Raw genomic sequence first — 18459 nt, forward strand, 5'->3', positions numbered from 1 at the left:
TGCTTACATGGGTTTTTTTCACTCCAAGAAATTGAAGACTTGGCTTTAATATCAACATATGTTAAAGAAATGGTTGTTTGTGTACAGTACATTGGGAGTTTGAGCCACTTGAACAAGAGATCATAGCAATTATTTTTCTTATAAATTGTAGGAGTTGGCTATCACAACAAGCAATTTTAGAAAACCTTGTCTGAATGGGACAATCTGAAGTTCATAATATATAGTTGATTGACATTTGGTTGGTCCAAAATGTAATATGGTTCTTTGAAATGTTTGAAATATAAATATACATAAGTTATATAAAGGATAATCAGTTTAATATCACGGTAGATGTAAAATAAAAACTTGTAAAATAGAATAACTATATTTTATGGTCCACATCTAGATATTGTAATTGATACATTGTTTTTTTTGTTTTTTTGCTATCAATAAAACCATGTTTTATTCCAATAACATCTTCAAGAGTCAAGAAAATCATGTTCATCCATAAGTTCACCAATTTCCTTATCTGCACCACCACTCTACTTTTATGCCACTTTAATATTTTTATAGTATCAAAAGCCCATTTCATCTTCTTATACGTCCTTCATCGCATTGAAACCGGACGTCTTAGGTGGTTGTGGTCCACCATGATAGCATTTTGGATGATCTTAGTCAACTTTAGAAACTAGTTTAAGATCGGAATAACAATAGCATTCTTCTTCACAATGCCAATGACCATCTTTATACGATGATGCAACTGATTTCTTTTTCACTGATTGTTTGGATGAACTCATGTTTATAAGAAAGTGAATGAATTACTTCAACTGGTTTTATAGAAAAGTGAATTAATTAGCTAACTATGGTATGAATAAGGAAATATTGTGGTTAACATGTTTATATACTACTTGAATAAGGTTGTAGGTGATAAGTAGATAATGTTAGATTGTTAGGTGGCATGTTAAGGTTTTAGAAATGTACATATTATGTGTATGGGTGAACCTTAGTACGAGATGCTCATAAGATCATCTGTTATACCCACCACATACCACATATGTGGTGAGTGTCTCATCAGCACCACATTTCACTACCACTAACATAGGATACTTACCACTAAACATACCACTCCACCTCATTTTTTTTATTTAAATTTAATTCAAAAATACATTAAAATCATTTTTTAATACTAGTTTTTCCATTAAATTAAAATACCAAATTACATTAAATAAAAACTACATTAATTGAAATTAAAAAAAAAAAAAAGATAAAAAAAGATAAAAATAACAATCAAAATAAAAATTACATTAGTTAAATTAAAAAAAAAAACATTAAAAAAAAACTAAAAATCCCTACCATAAATAAAATAAACTACCTCCTATGCCTACGTCGGGCTCGAACCGACTCTTTCATTACTTGGAAAAGTTCAAAGTCTTCACCCTCAAGGTCGTCCGCTTTCATTTTCAAGATTTCCATATTGGTTTTTGTTTGGAGCGTCTCTTGTGCCTCTTGAAATGATGTTTGTGCTTCGATCATTTTTTGTTCCATCCGAGTCATCACATCGGCCTTCGTTTCTTGAAGTTGCACATACCGATCAAATTTATCGCCAAACATATCCATAAGACCATAACACTAGAATTCGAAGATGTTGACACCACTTTTTTTGCTTTATTTCTTCCAACAGGCCGACAAAGAGGTTGGTTGTTTTCAAGATCTATCGGATCGTCGTTGATGTCGATGTGTGTTCGGCCGTCCGATTGTTGAGAAGTTCCATCGGGGTTTCTTGAACGCTTTGAACCGGAAGATTGGGAAGTTCCTTCGGTTTTCTCTTTCCATTTTGGGGCGTCTTTCAATTTTAGCCACGGTTTCATATACGGAAAAGCTTTGCGTGTTGGCCTTGTTTTCTCAAATTGGTCCATGGCCGCCTTGAAAACATCAAAATCGTTCGAGCCGCTTTTGCGTATGTTTAGAAGGTTGTTGTAGATTCCTCCAAACTCGGTGCATTTTAGTCGAATATCTCGCCATTTCGACGTAATTTGATCGGCATTTCGAGTTTCACTTTCCATTAACTTGTAAAAAATGGCTCAGACTTTTTCCCAAAAACTTCCGTAAGGCTGGCTATCTCTTACAATTGGATCTTCGGAAGCCGCCATCCATGCCTCTGCTAACTTTTCTTCTTCTTCTTTTGTCCATGGGACCCTTTCTTGGGTGGTAGTGGGTCGAGCCGGTTTTTTTTTTTTTTTTTTTTTTCTTTTTTGGTTGAGGTGGTGGTGAATGTTGCGTTTCCGGAACAAAATCCAGCGAAAGTGGTGGTTGTGAGCTTGGTGGTTGTTGTTGTGACGATTGTTGTTGGAGTTGTTGTAGTTGTTGGAATTATTGAAATTGTTGGTATTGTTGTTGCACTTGTTGTTGTTGGAAAGCCGGAAAATGTTGATATTGTTGTTGGAGAAGTGGTGATTGTTGGATAGGGGAACCACTTTGAAGTAGATTGATAAAACCGCTTTGAGGTGACTCCATAGTCGGGAATTGGCGAGGTATCGTATCTAACGCAAAAGCGTTATCGGGTTTGCGATTTCTATAGTTTGGAGGGGTGTTTTGGTTGGGATCCATGGTTTTTGGTTGGGAAGATGTAGTGTGTAGTTTGTGTATAAAGAAAGAAAAGAATTGTGTAAAAATTAAGAAGTTAAGGTGTTGTATTTATAGGTAAATAAAGTGGGTAAATTTTTTTTTAACCAAATTAGCCGTTCAACGGCTAGCAGCAACGGTCAAAATGGGGATTTGATTTGATTAGGCGTTTACATCCGTTGTGTGGAACACGAATGACCACGAGCACGAGCTACCATGAACCAGCGGGGCGGTGTGCACAACCATGGTTCGTGGCCAGCTCAACCACGAACTGCCTCGTGGTTAGTATACCATTCGGTCTGATGAATACTCGATTTGCAAAAATGTAGTACTTTTATACATTGGAATGCATATCGAGTTATGAACCAAAATGACAATCAAAATGACAATAGTTGTGAAATACGTTCATTTTGTGTTTATATAAACCTAAAAAGCAAATGAAGAAAGCCGTGCATGTTTGATTTGTACTACATGCATCGAAAGTGGTACATCTCCAAACCAATAACTACCTTAACGAATTGCAGATAAATCTTGCTGCCGGATTCAACCAAACACATTCCGGTGACGCAACCCTCCCGATGCTAACCTGCGTCAGTTCAAACCAGCAGCCATGGAATTCGACACTCCCTACACTTATTCATCTCCCAAACTGCAAAACCCAATTCGATATAAACCAAATTCATGCTCGATTACTAACAACCGGATTCATCAAAAACTCTTATCTAACCACGAAACTAATCCTCAATTTTGCTTCTTCACCACACACTCCTCTAATCCAATTCGCTCGCCATATCTTTTTCTCGCATTCGATTCCGCGGAGCTCAAAAATGAAGGACCCTTTTGTTTGGAATGCCATAATCAAAACCTTTTCACATGGGGATGACCCAAAACAAGCTGTTTTTGTTTTGGGCTTGATGCTTCAGAACAGGGCTTGTGTCGACAAGTTCTCGTTTTCGTTGGTTTTGAAAGCATGTTCACGGATGGGGTTGATTAGAGAAGGAATGCAGGTTCATGGGTTTTTGATAAAGATTGGACTTACAAGTGATTTGTATTTACAAAATTGCTTAATTTCGATGTACGTTAGAGGCGGTTGTGTTGAGTTTGCGCGTCAAGTGTTCGATAGAATGCCCGAGAGGGATTCAATTAGTTTTAATTCGATGATAGATGGATACGTTAAGTGCGGGATGATAACATCAGCGCGTGAATTGTTTGATTCCTTGCCATCGCAGATGAAGAATTTAAGGTCTTGGAATTGTATGATTAGTGGATATGCGGTTGTGGAAGAAGGTTTTAGCCTCGCTTGGGAGTTGTTCGACGAAATGCCTGAGAGAGACATGGTTTCATGGAACTTGATGATTCGTTGCTGCATAAAGAGCGGGAAGATTGATTTAGCACGCACACTCTTCGATAGAATGCCAGAAAAAGACGTCATCAGCTGGGCTAAACTGATCGATGGGTATGCAAAACTGGGCAACATTAACACTGCTCGACACCTGTTCGATGAAATGCCTCAACGAGACATAATCTCATGTAACGTCATAATGGCTGGATATTTGCAAAACGGTGGTTCTTTAGAAGCCTTAAACGTCTTCCACAACATAATGAGTGACAACAATCTCACTCCTGATGACACCACTTTTTCACTCGCCCTTTCTGCAATCGCACACTTAGGGTATGCCCATGAAGGTATCACTATCCATACATATATAAACAACAAAGGTCTCAAATTAGAAGGAAAACTCGGGGTTGCACTCATAGACATGTATTCAAAATCAGGCATGATAGAAACCGCTATGCATGTTTTCGAAACCCTAAAACAAAAAAACATCGATCATTATAACGCCATGATTGGTGGTTTAGGCATCCATGGATTCGGAAAACAAGCTTTCAATATGTTTCTTGAAATCCCAACACTTAACCTAAAACCAGACGCGATCACATATCTAAATGTTCTAAACGCGTGTGCTCATTCGGGATTACTAAAAGAAGGTGTTATGTGCTTCAAAATCATGACAAGACACCACAAAATGGAACCCGGAATCCAACATTTTGGTTGCTTAATTGACATATTTGCCCGTGCAGGGAAAATAAAAGAGGCCATGGGTATTATAGACCAAATGCCCTTTGAGCCAAATGGGGTGATGTGGCGTGCTTTGTTTAGCGCGTGTAAGAATCTTGAAAATACCATAGACACAGAAATTCCAATCTTGAAGGATGAAATCATGATGGATTGTTATGATTCAAGTAATTATATCTTGTTATCTAACATTTATGCGCGATTTGGGATGTGGGATTTTGTTAGAAAGGTGAGGGGAATGATGAAAGAGAGGAAAATCAAGAAAGTTCCCGGGAGAAGTTGGATAGAACTTGATGGAACTTTTCATGAATTTTTTGTGGGAGATGGGTGTCATCCACAAGTTGAAGAGATTTATTCGGTGTTGGATAATTGGTCTCATGTTAAATCTTTCGGGTTAGAGTCGAAATTTGAATCTGATTTGTTCCTGATTGGTAGCTAGATTTGAATATAACTAGTTTTGCGTATTCTGTATAGGCTTAAATGCAAGAAATAGTATTGTACTTTTATATATTTGTGTATTATAGTATCTTACTTTTGTTTCTTTCTATTGTAGAATTATATGTTTTTTTTTTCCTATTAGGGCTTTATACTTTTATTATTTTTCTATGACATTTAGATGGTATTGATATAATTCGGCATATTTTTCAAAGTACAATGTTGTAATAGGAAGAAACGAAAGTAAGTATATAAGTGTAATCGGGTTCAATTGTTTTTAGAGGTGACCGGGTTTCGAGCCCTTGGAAAAAGTTTTTTCATACTTTTTCCTTTTTTTTAACCAAGACGATGGAGATTAAAGACAATCACTTTTAAATTTCATACTTTTTTCCTTTTCGTACTTTATAATCAAATAAAATAAATTCTTTTTAGTTGGTTAAGAAAAGCGTTACAAATTTTATAATCCCCAAAGCGAGGTTTGACGTCAATGGAATATTCATAATAAAAGTTGTCTTGTGCAAAGTGACAAAAAATGAGAAAGTTTGCATGTATAATCAACATTTATACCATTCACATTTGATACTTTTGGTTTCCTAACATCAGAAACTTTCGTCAATAGATTCCAATCCGTCATGCATAACCGTATTATGATTTCGAAAGAATTAGGGCTTGTTTGGTTGTCAGAAACTGTTTTAAGTTTTTTTGGAAAAAATTTCTGAAATAAGAGTTGAGTTTTTATTTTCAGTTTTCAATAAAAAATATAGAAAACACCTTTGGTTAAATTGATTGAGTTTTTATTTTCCATTTTAAAAAACTAGAAAACGTGTTTGGATATGTATATTCTAGCTTCTTCTTCTTCTTCTTCTTCTTCTTTTTGCTATTTCAAATAATACAATATTTAACATATTTGAACATAAAATGAAACAAAATTTTGATATATGAAAAATGCGAATGTCACAAAAGAAGAATCAAGGTGAGTGAGTAAACTAAGCACATGAAACCACATTATCCCAAGGGACATGTTCTAGTTTTACTAAAAGCAATTAGATAACTTGTTCAGTTTTGTTACAATCTGTCAAGTTGAGTCTGTCGGTGGTTCTATCTGATGCTACATTATTGCTACTATGCTTGTCATTTTGGCCTATCTCTAATTCGATAAAATATTTTTTTAACGTACATCAAATATCTCATCCAATAAAAAAAGTTTAATGAAGTTTATGCATCAAAACGTATCACAAAATAGTCATGATGGTGGTCAATGATCAAAAGCAAGGTTCTAAATGGTATGAAGCATAGGTTTGACAGCAATATCAAACATATGTCATGGCGATTCATTTTCCAAAACATAACAATTTTATATACATTAAAAAAGATAAATCATATAGTTATAAAATAATATCAAATATATCAAGTTTTTAGAGGTATTATATTATCATTTAATAAAATAACGTGATGTTAAGGTATGTATGTACAGACGATAGTAGACCAGTGATGTGTATATATATATGGTTAAATAATGGCCAATAATTGTCCCTGTGTATGTTATAAAACTTAAGTTTTTATACAACACAATTATTCATACATGATTAGGTATAGCTAAAATTTATATAATTAAATCATCAACATCGAATTATAAAACATAAACACCTTTTACTTTTTGCTATATCAATTAAACATATTTTTAAAGTCCCAATGGATTCTTGATTGCTAATGAGAAAAGGACAAGAGTTCACAAGCATCTAGCCTCTTTATTCATCAAATCCTATAATTTGCTACTTTTTATAGACCTTTTATGTAGTTTGTCCTTTTTAGGGTTAAAAAAAATATTTTAGCTAAAAATAAAATATATTTATAAGTTGTATGGTTCGAATTTATTTTTGTTGAGTTTCGCCAAATTGGTAGATACATCTATGTCATATCTCAAGTTCAAAATAGTTTTGCTCTAGACGAATAGTTTAAAAATTATCAATTTGTTAAAAGACAGTTTAATAAATCCTTGTAAAGTCTTGAAGACATTTATTTTTTAAAATTATCAATTTGTTATTATCTTTGTTAAGAAAAAAATTGGACTGAACATCATAAAAGGGGAAGAATTTCATATATGTTTTTCTTAAACGTTAAAATATCATATTTATCCAACTTAATTTCAAAATATCATATTTATTTTTTTATAAAATTTCAAAATATGATATATGTATTTTTTAAACATTAAAATATCAATGGTCATATCTAAAATATTATATATCTACAATATACATTCTATAGAAAATGTTGAAGAAGAATCTTTTTGTCTGTCAAGAGACCGACATTCCAACAATTTAGAAATTCACATTTTATTATCATAGATGTAAGAATAATATGGTTAAATTTCTTAATTATTATAATCATTCTAAGGTATAAAAATAATTATAAAATATTAAAAACATTATAAAAAAGATTTGGACAAATATGATATTTTGAAGGTTTATGAAGGATAAATATGATACTGAAAAATTAAACTAAACAAATATGCCATTTTGAATTTCTTCATTTCGGGGTGATCGACTATTTTTTCTGAATAAGAGGTGTAAGAATTTGTATAGCCATCTGATATATATATATATATATATATATATATATATATATATATATATATATATATATATATATATATATATATATATATATACACACACACACACTAGCCGTTTACCCGCGCCAAGCGACGGGTGCGAATAATTTGTTTAAGAAATTAGTTTCTCGAGATTCTATAACATGGAAGGAAAATAGTGGTTAAGTATATAGTGAGAGCGGTTATGTACTCAAATATACACCACATTGTTTTGGATGTTGCAGAGTGAGTTATTTTCAGATTGAGAGGGATTTTAAATTGACAGTGAGTTTTTCTCCTCTCATGCATGTGAATGCGATGGGTGATGATAGTTTCTTTTCAACACATAATTTCTTTTTCGATGATTATATTCCTTTCGATGATGGTGAATATGTTTCTTTCGGTGAGCCTTTTTAATTTGGAGGATATTTTTTTTGGTAAACATGTCATTTCACAAAGACATCATTATAGTGTACGTTAATTAGTTAATGGCTTCTCCATCTTATGGTTTTTGTTTGAATGCATCCATATTGGAAATTAACTTTTCATGAGTCAACCAACATCTCGAAAAAAAATAGATACAGAAAACTACTCAATAACAATCGGTTGCTATAACGAAACAAATTACATTTCAACCTTATTTGATTAACACCATACCTTAACAAAAAAAAAAGACGTTATTAAGTTACATAAAAACATGTAAATTAAAGTAAGAACACAGAAAATAAAACCTGTTGTATTTGAATTTAAGTGGATAAATGGGTATAGAAATTGTGTAACATAAAATACCCGGAAATTTTAATAGGTAAACCTTAAGAATGGAAGTTGTATTGGACAAACAAAACTATTAAAATTATAGTTAACATTTTGATTAGTGTTTGAAACATGGAGACTCGGTTATGGGGTATGGAAAAATGAATAAGAGATGTCTCTTGAAATCTTGGATATCTTTTCCCATTATGCATGGTTTAACCACGGCTATGTGAAACTTGATCTATATGAATGTGTACTCATATCTCTATACATGCTTATGTGAAGTGTGTTGCTACTATTCAGGTCAAATTGTATAATTTGTTTGAAATCAATTGAAGGCTTCTAACCCCCGCTAAAGCGGGGACCTTCACTGGTTATTATTATTTCTAATATATATAACTAAGAATAAAATAAAATAATACTGGTATTGCTTTTGTCAACGATAATCAAATACAATTGACATTTAGTATTACTTTACTTTGATTTGGCTACACGTAGTATACTAAATGCGGAGTCATCAGTCTATGCCTTCACAAAATCACACATGGCTTCCAATGAGTGCTCTCCGATGTCCTCGCCGGAAAACACCTCCAACGACGGGGACACTAGCAAACACTTTTTTGATGACCTACCTCTTATAAGCTTCACCGAGAACAACTCCGCCACCTACTTGTCATCTGAAAACCCCTGCCTTGACTTCTTCTTCCACGTCGTACCGGACACTCCGCCGGAAGATCTGATCCGTCGGCTACAAGTGGCATGGAATCACAATCCACTGACTACGCTAAAACTCGTATGTAATCTCAGAGCCGTACGCGGTAGTGGAAAATCAGACAAAGAGAGCTTCTACACGGCGGCGCTCTGGCTCCATAATCACCACCCGAAGACCTTAGCTTCGAATATTCCGCTTCTGGTTGAGTTCGGATACTTCAAGGACTTGTTAGAGATCCTCTACAGGCTGATTCAAGGTCCTGAAGTGCGTCGAATTGCGAAATCCGAGTGGATTTCGAAGAAATCGGTGAAAGGAAAAGGTGAATCACGGAAGCGATACTTCCTCTCGAAGAAAAAGAAGAAGAACAAGAACAATGGCGACGATGAGATGAAAGCGAAAAGGGAAAAGGTCCCTCGAGAGCAACGGATCGAAGCAAATAGAGCACAGATGAAGGCAGAGCAAGAGAGAGCAAAAGCATCTAGGAAAGAAAAGCTATCCGCCATGGCTGAAAAAGCACATAATAGATACAATTCAGATCCAGATTACAAGCTCTTACACGATCAGGTATCGAGTTTCTTCGCTGATCGTTTACAATCTGATATTCAATCGTTGAATTCCGATGATTGTACCAAAATCAGTTTAGCTGCAAAATGGTGCCCTACGGTTGATTCTTCATATGATAACGCCACACTGATCTGTGAATCAATTGCTAGAATAATTTACCCTAGAAATTCCGATCCTGAATTCGATGGTCTCGATGACGCTAATTACGTCTTCAAAATCAAAAATCGATTCAGGAAACAAGTTCTCGTTCCTCTTCGCAACGCCTTAAAATTACCTGAAGTTTACATGAGCGCAAAGCAATGGAGCTCCATTACCTACGACAGAGTAGCTTCCATAGCCATGAAAAACTACACCGACATATTCTTACACCGAGACAACGCACGCTTCCGTGACTATCTACAAAACGTGACCACCGGCGATGCAAAGATCGCTGCCGGAGCATTACTCCCCCACGAAATCATCGGATCTTTAAATCGAGGTAGTGGAGCAGCCATAGTAGCCGAACTTCAATGGAAGCGAATGGTTGATGATTTATCAAAGAAGGGTAAACTCACAAACTGCATAGCAGTCTGTGACGTCTCCGGCAGCATGTCAGGTACACCAATGGAGGTCTCGGTGGCTCTCGGCTTATTAGTGTCAGAAGTTTCCGCAGAACCATGGAAGGGTCACGTCATCACCTTCAGCGAGTCGCCGGAGCTCCACCGAATCGAAGGTGGTAACCTCCGGTCAAAAACAGAGTTCATTAGAAACATGGCTGCCGGATTGAACACCAATTTTCAGGAAGTTTTTGACAGAATGTTGGAAGTGGGTGTGAAAGGAAAGTTGGGGGAAGATAAAATGGTGGAAAGGGTGTTTGTTTTTAGCGATATGGAGTTCGATCAAGCGTCCAGTGATCCATGGGAGACTGATTATGAAGCGATAGAAAGGAAGTTTAAGAGTTGTGGGTATGAGAAGGTTCCGGAGATTGTGTTTTGGAATCTTAGAGATTCGTCGAGTACTCCGGTGACCGGTGGCCGGAAAGGGGTGGCGCTGCTTAGTGGGTTTTCCAAGAATTTGTTGACTTTGTTTCTTGAAGAAGGAGGGGTGATTAAACCGGAGGATGTAGCTGATAAGAGTGATGTGAAGGAGGGTGATGGGGGTTTGAATCCTGAGGATAGAATGGAAGCTGCTATATCTGGAGAATTGTATCAGAAGCTGGTTGTGTGTGATTGATGTGGATTTCCGTATTTTGAGGTGTAGAAATTAGGCTATGTTTTTTACTTTTCATCAATAAATTGGTTCTAAATATATTTAAAAACGAAAAAAAAACAGAATCAATGCGAAAATTGCAACATATTTAGATGTACTCTAGAAAAATAGTAATAAGAAAAAAATAATAGTAGTACACACGTATGCATGAAAGCTCCTATGATACATGACAATATAGTTGACATAAATTAGGGTTCAATCTAACTCCCATTTCATTTTCATCCCAGGGTTTCCAAGATCTTCAAAGCAACTTGTGCTAATTGAATCCAAACAAACCCAAATACAAGTATCAATAATCTAATTCATCGTAGAAAATTACATACACACAAACCTCGATGCAAACATATAATGATGTCACAACCATTAATGACTTATCGCTCATAACTAGGCTCCAGGAATTCCCAGACGAATACTTGTTCCATAAAAGATTGATGCTTGATGAATTTTAACACGTAATTGTGACAAAAAACTATGGCCTTGAAGGAGTAGGAGACGTCGGAGGCTTGAAATTGGGATACTACAATATGATAACATAAAGCGAAACAAAAACAAAAACAGTCAGCAGCATTTAAAGAAAAAAAATGGAGTGCTTAAATCGTTTCTTTAATCAAAATCTTTCAAGGAAATTTTGATTTTCATCATTTTGTATAAAAAAGATTGAAGCTTTTTCAACAATAGTCAAACATTATAGAAAAATATTTGGTGCTTAAAAAATTTCATTAATCAGAAACATTCTGAAGTAAGTAGATTCTTTGTTGTTTTGAGTTGAGAAAGATTGAAATCTATCAATAATATATATGACTCTAATCGGGTCAAATTTGCTCTTTTATCATGTGCTTAAATGTAAAATCCTTTAATTTAAATCATTTTCTTGAAAAAACCATTCAAGGGTATTATGTATTTCATCATTTGGAATCCAAACATTGAAATGATATTTACAATGGACGAGCAGGACATTTACGTCGTTCGCACAGATGAAAGATCAAGAGGGAAGTCTATGTCCCACTTTATTGGGTAGGACAAAAAAATGTCATTTTAATCCCACTATCTTAGGGCCCACGTTTTTGTCTCAATCCATTTTTTATGAGTGGGACAAAAAATCACACTCCCATCATGTCCCACTTTTTACTTTTTGTCCTACTAACATGAGTCACTGTCAATCTAGTCCGATACATGTGAAACACAGTGCAACGTGTTATGTCATGCCATCTAATGTCATGTGGTTTGTGGATCCGATGGCTAAAGGTGAATTTAGGAAACTTACATATGGATATGGTGAAAGTGCACGTGGTGGTTTAGAAACCACTTCTTCTTTGACTTCGGTTTTTGGGACAGCGTTGACTGGTGGAGTTGACTCTACTGGTGCTGGTGCTGCTGCTACTGCTTGTACCACTGGTGGAGTTGGCTCTGCTGGTGGTGCTGCTTCTGGTTGTACTTCCGGTGGCGCAGAGTTAGTGGACTCCACAACAGCTTCTTCGGTTGCTGTTGTGGCTGCAGGAAGTGATTTGCTAGTCAAGGGTGGTAGAAGAGCTTTCCCAATGTCCTGAATTTTTTTAAACCATTTGGTTATATTCAAAACAAGATATATATATATATATATATATATATATATATATATATATATATATATATATATATATAGTTGAAGTACCTTGATATCATTTAGAATATCTTGGGGCCCGATTTTCACAGTCAAGAATTCCTCAACTTCTTTTAGAGTTTTTTTCCGATCCTATCATGGAAAATTTTGTAAACAAATATTTAAACAACATAAGCTACAAGGGCAAAAATGTAATTTCCAAAAGATTTTGCTTTAAACTAGATGAAAAAAATGACCTCGGCATAAAGTAGCTTCTTGGTGACAAGTTGCACCAATGCAGCAGAACCCAAGACCTCAAGTATCGTCTCAACCTGAATTTAGTTAAAATTACACAAACAGAATTCAAAAATCAAAAGAGATAGATGCAATAAATAGCAATGTACTTTTATTTAGTTTTTTTTTCTAATCAAACCATAAAAGTTTCAGACGTTTTCTAGATTAACCATTTTGAGTAATTTTTTATATCCGGTTTCATTGGTAATTTTCCAAAATAACCATTTTTATATCAGGTTTCATCAGTTCAAAATGGTTAATCATGGTTTGATTGGAAAAAATAGTGTATAAGTAAGCGGTTAATAAAAAATTGTCCAAAATGTAGTGGATTTTTTGTAATTTGGCCTGTATTTGTTGAGTAAATTACACGAATGGTCCCTATGGTTTGGGGTAATTTGCGTGCATGGTCTCCAACTTATTTTTTTAACTCGGAAGGTCCATACTGTTTGTTTTTGTTATGTACTTGGTCCCTACTATTTGTTTTTTGTTATGCGTTTGTGGTCCCTGTCTTACCTAAAAAGACTATTATTTGAATAGGAAAAAATGGTGGGGTAGGTAAGATTAGGTGAGGGGGTGGGGTTGGGGGTGTGTTTATTTAAATAAATCAAAAAATCAAGAGCAAAATAGTCTTTTCAGGTGAGACAGAGACCAAGCACGTAACAAAAACAAACAGCAAGAGACCTTCCGAGTTAAAAAAAATAAGGTACAAACCAAACGTGTAAATTACCCTACGCCATAGAGACCATACGTGTAATTTACTCTTATTTGTTTGACAATTTTGTACTTTCAATCTTTTCTTACTAGGGCATAATATCTTAAGAGCTCTAGGAGATTATTATAGCATTATATATTTCCAATTTTTTTTTTTTTTTTTTTTTTTTTTTTTTGTATTAGGACATTATACTTGGAAAAATCTACCCAATTATAATAGTGAAATGGTTTTCTATTTCGATGAGACTGCTCTATTTGGAAAGTAAATTTTGTAATAGGAAAAAGAAAAAGAAAGTAAGATGCTATATCAAAAAAATCAAGGAGAGTCGAGTACTACTTACCTCGGTAAATGCTAACAAACCTAGTCCGGTAGCCACCGCGAGGCCAAAAATTACGGATACAGCCTCAGAACCATCCTGGAAAGTGGAAACCATTACAATTCAAGATCTTTGCTTACAAAACAACAGGAATTGCAAAACACTAAAATTCGTTTAAAGAAGAAAATGAAAAACAATAAAATTCGTTTATATGTGAGAATTGAAATACGTACACCAAGCAAGCCATCGAATGCATCTGTCACACTGCCAAAGTCAAAAGCGAAAGATTTTTGTGGTAATATCCATGGAAGACTGCTGTTCTGTATACAAAATTAACAAATAAAACCATAAAAAAAATTAAATAGATTTCAAGAAATAAAAACAAAATTAAAAGAATGTAATTAACAAACCGCCCATCCACGTGGCCCTTCTGCTCCATCTTTTATAGCGTAAGCAGCTTTGAAGCCATTTACAGTCACCAATTCTGCAACAAGTTCAGAGCTCCCATCGAATCTGGCTTTCAACATACATTTAGCATCAATTTTAGATCTTGAAAACCTAAATCATTTAAAGAAAGATTGGGGAATTCTCAATTCTGCCTTACTTGTCCAAAATAAACAATGTGGTGTTCTCTGGTTCTTTGAATTTCAACGAAAGCTTCTTCAAGAATCCTGGTTTGTCATCACCATTATAAGCAATCCTAATTGGCTTCTTCTTCAAACCCTTAATGTCTGGACTACCCCCTGCCCTAATGTCAGAAGCAGTCCTAATATCAAGCAATTGAGCATTTTCATCATCGCCCAATTTCCCATACGCAATTCTCGCAGTTTCAACCCCCCATGGCTTACTCTTCCCAAATACTTGAGAGAGGATTAACGGCAAAGCTAAAGCGGCGGCGCCACCAGCTAACACCAGAGGATTCTCAGTAGCGAAATTGATTATACCATCGAAAACACCGCTGATATCCAAATCAGGTGCTGAGAATGAGGAATCAGAAGTTGTTGATTGATTCAGTGCTTCTTCATACGTAAGTGCTTTTGCGAAAGCAGAATTGAAAACAGAGGATATAAGCACCAGACTACTGCCATGGAATTGGGGTTTTGAGATTTTTAGGTGGTGAATTGTGGGGAACGATGATTGTTTTTTGGGTTCTGGTTTAAGTACGGAAATGGGTTTTAACACAACTGCATTGAGGGCTTCCATAGCATAATCCTTGATGTGAAAGAACTCAAGAACAGATTGATGAAAGTTGGTTAATCACCATGAGAATGTTGTTTTAATTTCTGGGTTGTTCTGGAATCTGGAGGGTGTAATATGGGTGGACGTGCTGAGGTGGAAGGAAATTTGAGAAAGGTTCCAATGAACGAGTGACATGTGGCAAGTCAGGATCAGAAGCTTTGATGATCATGTTTTGAGTTATATGGAAGTGTTTTGTATGGTGGAGAAATCGTATCATGCCATGAAGGTGAAAAATGTAGCTTAAAGGGTGTTGACTTTTAACACACAGACTTTATAATCAAAGTTTATAAACGATTAAAATCGATTAAGTTTAATAAAGTAATATACTAATATTTTTTTAATAACTATATTGTTTGATGCATACGTTTCATTACTCTAGGAAAATTTAATCATATATCTTAATACGTACTCTCGTTTTTCTTTCTTTATTTATTTTTCTAATTTATAAACAACTTTTTCTTTTTGTAAAAGTTTGTATCGATATGGCGGGTAAACTACAACAATCTGTGATGTTAATCTTTTTTGAAAGACAAAATTAATTCTTTAAAAGATTATATCTATAGATTTGTAGAATATAATATTACTATGCATAACCCGTTAGATTTCTATTGAATAGTTCCACACATGCAAGAAAACCAAAAATATCAAATGCGTATGCATCAAGGTGTTTTGACGTCTAGTTTGTAAGGAAAATTATGATTTGAAAATTAAATATGTTAATTGTTTAAAGTAATAATAATTAGGTAATTGTATATCTATTTCAACGAATAATATACATTCGAATTTTGATAAGTTTCCCTTTTTGCTCTTTATGCAAAAAATTTACATTTTGGTCCTTTAGCTAGTATGTGGGGCATACTTTAGAATACGATTGGCGTATTAGCCCAATCCGGATCGTAGGACTCATCCACGTACACGGGGCGTACGTGGAGTACGCAAGGCTGGGACAAATCCTAATTTTTAGGGGTTGTGTCATATTTAAACGACTTAAACCCACCCCATTGACATTATTGACCAGCCTCCACCTCCCTTTACTCTGAAAACGAAACCCTAAGAGCTTTTGGTGAGATTTGAGCTTGAAAAGTGATTTGCTGGTGTTTGCGGTGAAGAAGTAGAGAGGAACACTTTGAGGAGTAGCTTGAGCTTGTAGATCCAGGATTACCTTCTCATTTGCAAGATTTTTGAGGTAAAAAGCTCACATCTTGATGATCATTTGTGTTAGATCCGTTTTATGGAGTCTTGTGTGCATTTTGAAGTCTTTTGTATTGAAGTTGAGCTTTTGATATACTCCAGAGGCCATGAATGTTAGATCTTAGCTATAATGAGGCCCATAGTTCATAAAAGTGCAAATTTTATGAATGTTATTTGTCTATGCAAGTATTAAGACCTTTATTAAGATCCCTTTGGAGCCTTAAGTCCCATTAAGACATGAATGAGTGTAAAGTTGCCAACTTTACGTGATACGTCACCCTTTAAGACCAGGTCTGAGAGTTTGGCTTGAGGTCTCAACCGATTAAGTGCTTAATGGTGTAAATTGGCAATCTGGGGTGTACGTTGGGCGTACCAAGTTGGTATGTTGCGCATACTGGGCCCGGATGGAGTACGCTAAGCGTACGAGCTGACTACGCCCTACGTACTCAGCAAGTGGGCTTTCGGGCTTGGCAATCTTCGGTATTGGGCCATAGTTTGGGTTTGTAGACTTTTGTTTCAGATACTTCTGATGATCGCGGGAAGGCGAAGGCGTGATCATGCACCTCCTCATATTTTCATGATTGATTATGGGGATACTCTGATGTTTAAACTATTTTGAAAACAAATTGTAATAACTTAATGGTTTCTAAATGTTTTAAAAAATTTTAAATTGGGTTGAATTTTATGGGTGTTACAAGTTGATTCTTGAGCATATAGATCCAACAAGATAAACCTGCTTGGTGGCTAGTTGAGCGGGTTAGTATACTTTTATTATATTTTATTTTATTTATTAATTTAGTTAAAAAGTACTACTTCAATGAGCCGCATGCATGCTAGTTTTTAGGCGAGCTAAATATTAGTACATTGACTATCACTTTATACGACGGTATGATGACAAGTGGATACTTCCAATCATTCACTAGCCAAGGCGGGTTCAAAGCTTTCACTAGAAATATATCTAAAATTCTAGATGAAATTTTCTACTAGAATCATTCGGGTATGGTGAGAATGGAGGATAAGTTGAAATTTGTTCCCATTGTAAGCATGTCGCAACAAGAGGGGAAGTTTAGGAGACTATGGTGTCTTTTTTTTTTCTTGCATGTTTTTGGAAAAGTTGGTCTCCAACATTATTTTACAATTATAACAATCACCTAAATATTATGTTATTAATTATCGGCACAAAATGGTTAATATTTTTGGGGTTCAAGATAAAATGTATCATTGTTAACTAGATTTTAAGATAGATGTATAATAGGTAACAAAGGAATACAAAGCTAACTAACGTAACTTATCTTACAAAATAGACTTTGCGATACTATATTATGGGAAGTGATATTTCCACTTAATAAATTGATTTATCTATTTGAAATGTATGTTTTAATAATTTGTACGATAGCTGCAAATGTGTTGTACTTTATTTAAATATTATACTTTTAGTTTCCATCACAAATTAATACATATCTAACTAACATAATCCCTAAATATAAAAACACAATCGAAGTCAAAATACAAAACCCCAACTCCTAACTAAGCAAATCTCCAACTTCTTATTTGGCCTTTCAAGATCCGCCTAACCAATCGCAAATTGTTATGACCTTTTTCATCACTAACACAACAAATAAACAACATTTTGGTCCATGTGAAAATTTTGAAACAATTGTTTCAGATCAACGAGAATAAGAGAAAAAAAAAATGAAAAACAACATTACATTTTTGGACAAGCATAAATTTTTCTTCCCGGGTTATTTAGGTTCATTGAGGTCGTTATAATCGCTAAACTTCCTCAATCACACTTTGTCATGTGTTGGATTTAATCAAAGAACTTCCACAACAATCGATTGTCATTTGTTTGATTTTACATAATTTATATAGATAGTTTGAGCATTCCCTAGGTTCATAGTACGAATGTCTACGTTAATTGTAGAGTAGGTATATCACGTTCATAATACTTATGTTAGGTTCCTTTTAAGTTTTTTTTTAAACCAAAGTCACTATTAATTTTCCAGAACAAAAATATGATTTTTAAGGATTTATATTGTTCAGTTCAGTACATAATATCATTCCGCAAAGGTTACTACGGACTGATGTTACGTACCGCAGACACACGTGAAATTATGAAGAAAAAAAATCCCTATTTTTGACAGATAA

The 18459-nt window shown here is 34.8% G+C and overlaps 3 protein-coding genes across 3 annotated transcripts; 2 read left to right on the forward strand and 1 right to left on the reverse strand.

Moving 5' to 3' along the window:
* The first annotated feature begins 3120 nt into the window (after window positions 1-3120).
* CRR4 (Pentatricopeptide repeat (PPR) superfamily protein) lies at window positions 3121-5225 on the forward strand. Its single transcript, XM_078986643.1, has one exon. The coding sequence runs from the start codon at window positions 3180-3182 to the stop codon at window positions 5115-5117; it is 1938 nt and encodes a 645-aa protein (XP_078842769.1). The 5' UTR covers window positions 3121-3179; the 3' UTR covers window positions 5118-5225.
* Window positions 5226-8924: 3699 nt separating this feature from the next.
* LOC145037893 (uncharacterized) lies at window positions 8925-10991 on the forward strand. The gene has a single exon (XM_078986644.1). It carries the CDS (start codon window positions 9001-9003, stop codon window positions 10942-10944), a length of 1944 nt encoding a protein of 647 aa, XP_078842770.1. The 5' UTR covers window positions 8925-9000; the 3' UTR covers window positions 10945-10991.
* Window positions 10992-11075: 84 nt separating this feature from the next.
* Window positions 11076-15188, reverse strand: TROL (thylakoid rhodanese-like protein). Its single transcript, XM_078986647.1, has 8 exons — window positions 14486-15188; window positions 14292-14394; window positions 14115-14201; window positions 13906-13980; window positions 12817-12891; window positions 12632-12712; window positions 12245-12523; window positions 11076-11497 (listed from the first exon to the last, which is right to left on the reverse strand). Exons 1-8 carry the CDS (start codon window positions 15082-15084, stop codon window positions 11450-11452), a joined length of 1347 nt encoding a protein of 448 aa, XP_078842773.1. The 5' UTR covers window positions 15085-15188; the 3' UTR covers window positions 11076-11449.
* Between the last annotated feature and the right edge of the window lie 3271 nt (window positions 15189-18459).

The sequence above is a fragment of the Lactuca saligna genome, chromosome 3 (genome assembly GCF_052625555.1).
Source record: "Lactuca saligna cultivar CGN05327 chromosome 3, ASM5262555v1, whole genome shotgun sequence".
In the NCBI taxonomy this organism is placed as follows: domain Eukaryota; kingdom Viridiplantae; phylum Streptophyta; class Magnoliopsida; order Asterales; family Asteraceae; genus Lactuca; species Lactuca saligna.